Source organism: Crocuta crocuta, unplaced genomic scaffold, assembly GCF_008692635.1.
Source record: "Crocuta crocuta isolate KB4526 unplaced genomic scaffold, BGI_CrCroc_1.0 scaffold312, whole genome shotgun sequence".
NCBI lineage: Eukaryota > Metazoa > Chordata > Mammalia > Carnivora > Hyaenidae > Crocuta > Crocuta crocuta.
Window position 1 is genome coordinate 1618278 of NW_027527378.1, and position 1838 is coordinate 1620115.

Here is a 1838-nt window from a genome sequence, read left to right on the forward strand (position 1 = left end):
GACCGCCCGGGAGACGGCTTCTTACAGGTCCGTGAAGCGCCGCGGTCAGTCTGGCGCGAATCGGGAGCAAAAGCCCACATTCCCCCGCAGGAGGCCCTACAAAAATGGCGTCGGCTCCACCCCAATGTGACCAAACTGGTGCACGGGGGCAACTTCTCAGCTCCTCTCTCAAGCCCCAGTCCGCGTCTGGGTCGTCCAGCCGCGTGCAGGCAGCGAGCAGAGTAAGGTCACTGCGGCCTGGGCACGGCGGAGCGGCGCGGACAGGACCGGAGAGCCGGGTCGCGCGGAGTCGTGGTCCCGGGGTCCAGGGCGGCATTACCTTTATTCTTGGGCATGGGGGTGAAGGCGGCCTCNCGCCCGCTGCTGGCTGACATCAGACCTCTCTGCTGCTTTGTGACAAAGCCCGTGTCTCTGGGTTAAGCTGCTGACTCATTAATCTCACAGCGAGTTTTAACTTGGCCCTTTCACCCGCCCGACCTGGCCTGGGGCCTGAGGCTAAGGGCTGGGCTTTCCTGTAAGCCCCATTACCGAGGCATAACATTTGCATGACACTTATTATTACTTTATATCTGTCTTCCCTACGTGACTGTGGGCAAAGACTCCATCTGTTGCTTACTATTCCCACCGTTTAGCAGAATGTCTGGCACACAGTAGGTGCTCAATATACACAGGAAGGGAGGGAAGGGAGAAGACAAACTCAGTGTTACAGGCTGAAATGTGCCCTCCCAAATTTCTTGTGTTGAATTCTTAGCCCCTAACACCTCAGAATGTGACTCTATTTGGAAAGAGGCTCTTTAAAGAGGTAATTACGTTGAAATGAATGTATTAAGGTGGACCCCCGAATGCAATACTGACTGGTGTCTGTATAAGAAAAGGAAATGAGGGGGCACCTGGGTGGGTGGCTAAGTCGGTTAAGTGCCCAACTCTTGGTTTTGGCTCAGGGCATGATCTTGCAGTTTGTGGGTTCGAGTTCTGCGCTAACAATGCAGAGCCTGCTTGGGAGTCTCTCTGCCCCTCGCGCACGCGCGCAATTTCTCCCTTTCTCTCTCGAAATAAATAAATAAAGAAAAAAAGAAGAGGAGATTAGGACAGGGGGAACACCATGTGAACAAGAAGGTGACTGTCAATAAGCCAAGAAGAGCCTCAGAAGAAACCAGCAGTGCAGACCCCTGGATCTCAGACATCTAGCTTCTAACGCTGCGAGAAAATAAATTTTTACTTTTTAAGGCATATTCAGTTTGTGCGTATTTTGTTATATTAATCCCAGCCAACTAATACAGCTGACTATGCAGGATGTACAGCTTCACTATAAAGTAAACTTATTTTAGGGGCACCTGGGTGGCTCAGTCGGTTAAGCATCTGACTCTTGATTCTGGCTCAGGTCATGAGCTCAAGGTTTGTGGGATTGAGCCGCACATCTGGCTCTGTGTGCTGACTGTGGGAAGCCTGCTTAGGATTCTCTCTCTCTCTCCTTCTCTCTGTCTGCCTCTCCCCTGCTCATGTGCGTGTGCTCCCTCTCTTAAAATAAATAACTTAAGGGGCGCCTCGTGGCTCAGTCGGGTAAGCGTCCAACTTCCACTCAGGTCATGATCTCACGGTTCGTGGGTTTGAGCCCTGCATCGGGCTCTGTGCTGACTACCAGCTCAGAGCCTGGAGCCTGTTTCAGATTCTGTATCTCCATCTCTCTCTGACCCTCCCCTGCTTACGCNTAATAAAATAAATAACTTAAAAAAAGAAATTTATTTTAAATAAATCACCTTTATTTTTTTATTTTAAATGTTTATTTTTGAGGGAGGGAGGAGAGAGAGGGAGAGGGAGAGAGAGAGAGAGAGAGAGAA

General features: G+C 50.5%; 1 protein-coding gene across 1 annotated transcript in view; it reads right to left on the minus strand.

Annotated features, from left to right (window-relative positions):
* The window catches only part of EIF1AX (eukaryotic translation initiation factor 1A X-linked), a 19777-nt gene extending 19427 nt beyond the window's left edge, over positions 1 to 350 (minus strand). The window contains exon 1 of the mRNA XM_077770605.1: positions 320 to 350. Within this exon, the coding sequence (XP_077626731.1) occupies positions 320 to 335 (16 nt within the window). The 5' untranslated portion in view covers positions 336 to 350. The remainder of the gene's footprint in view (positions 1 to 319) is intronic.
* Positions 351 to 1838: the final 1488 nt, after the last annotated feature.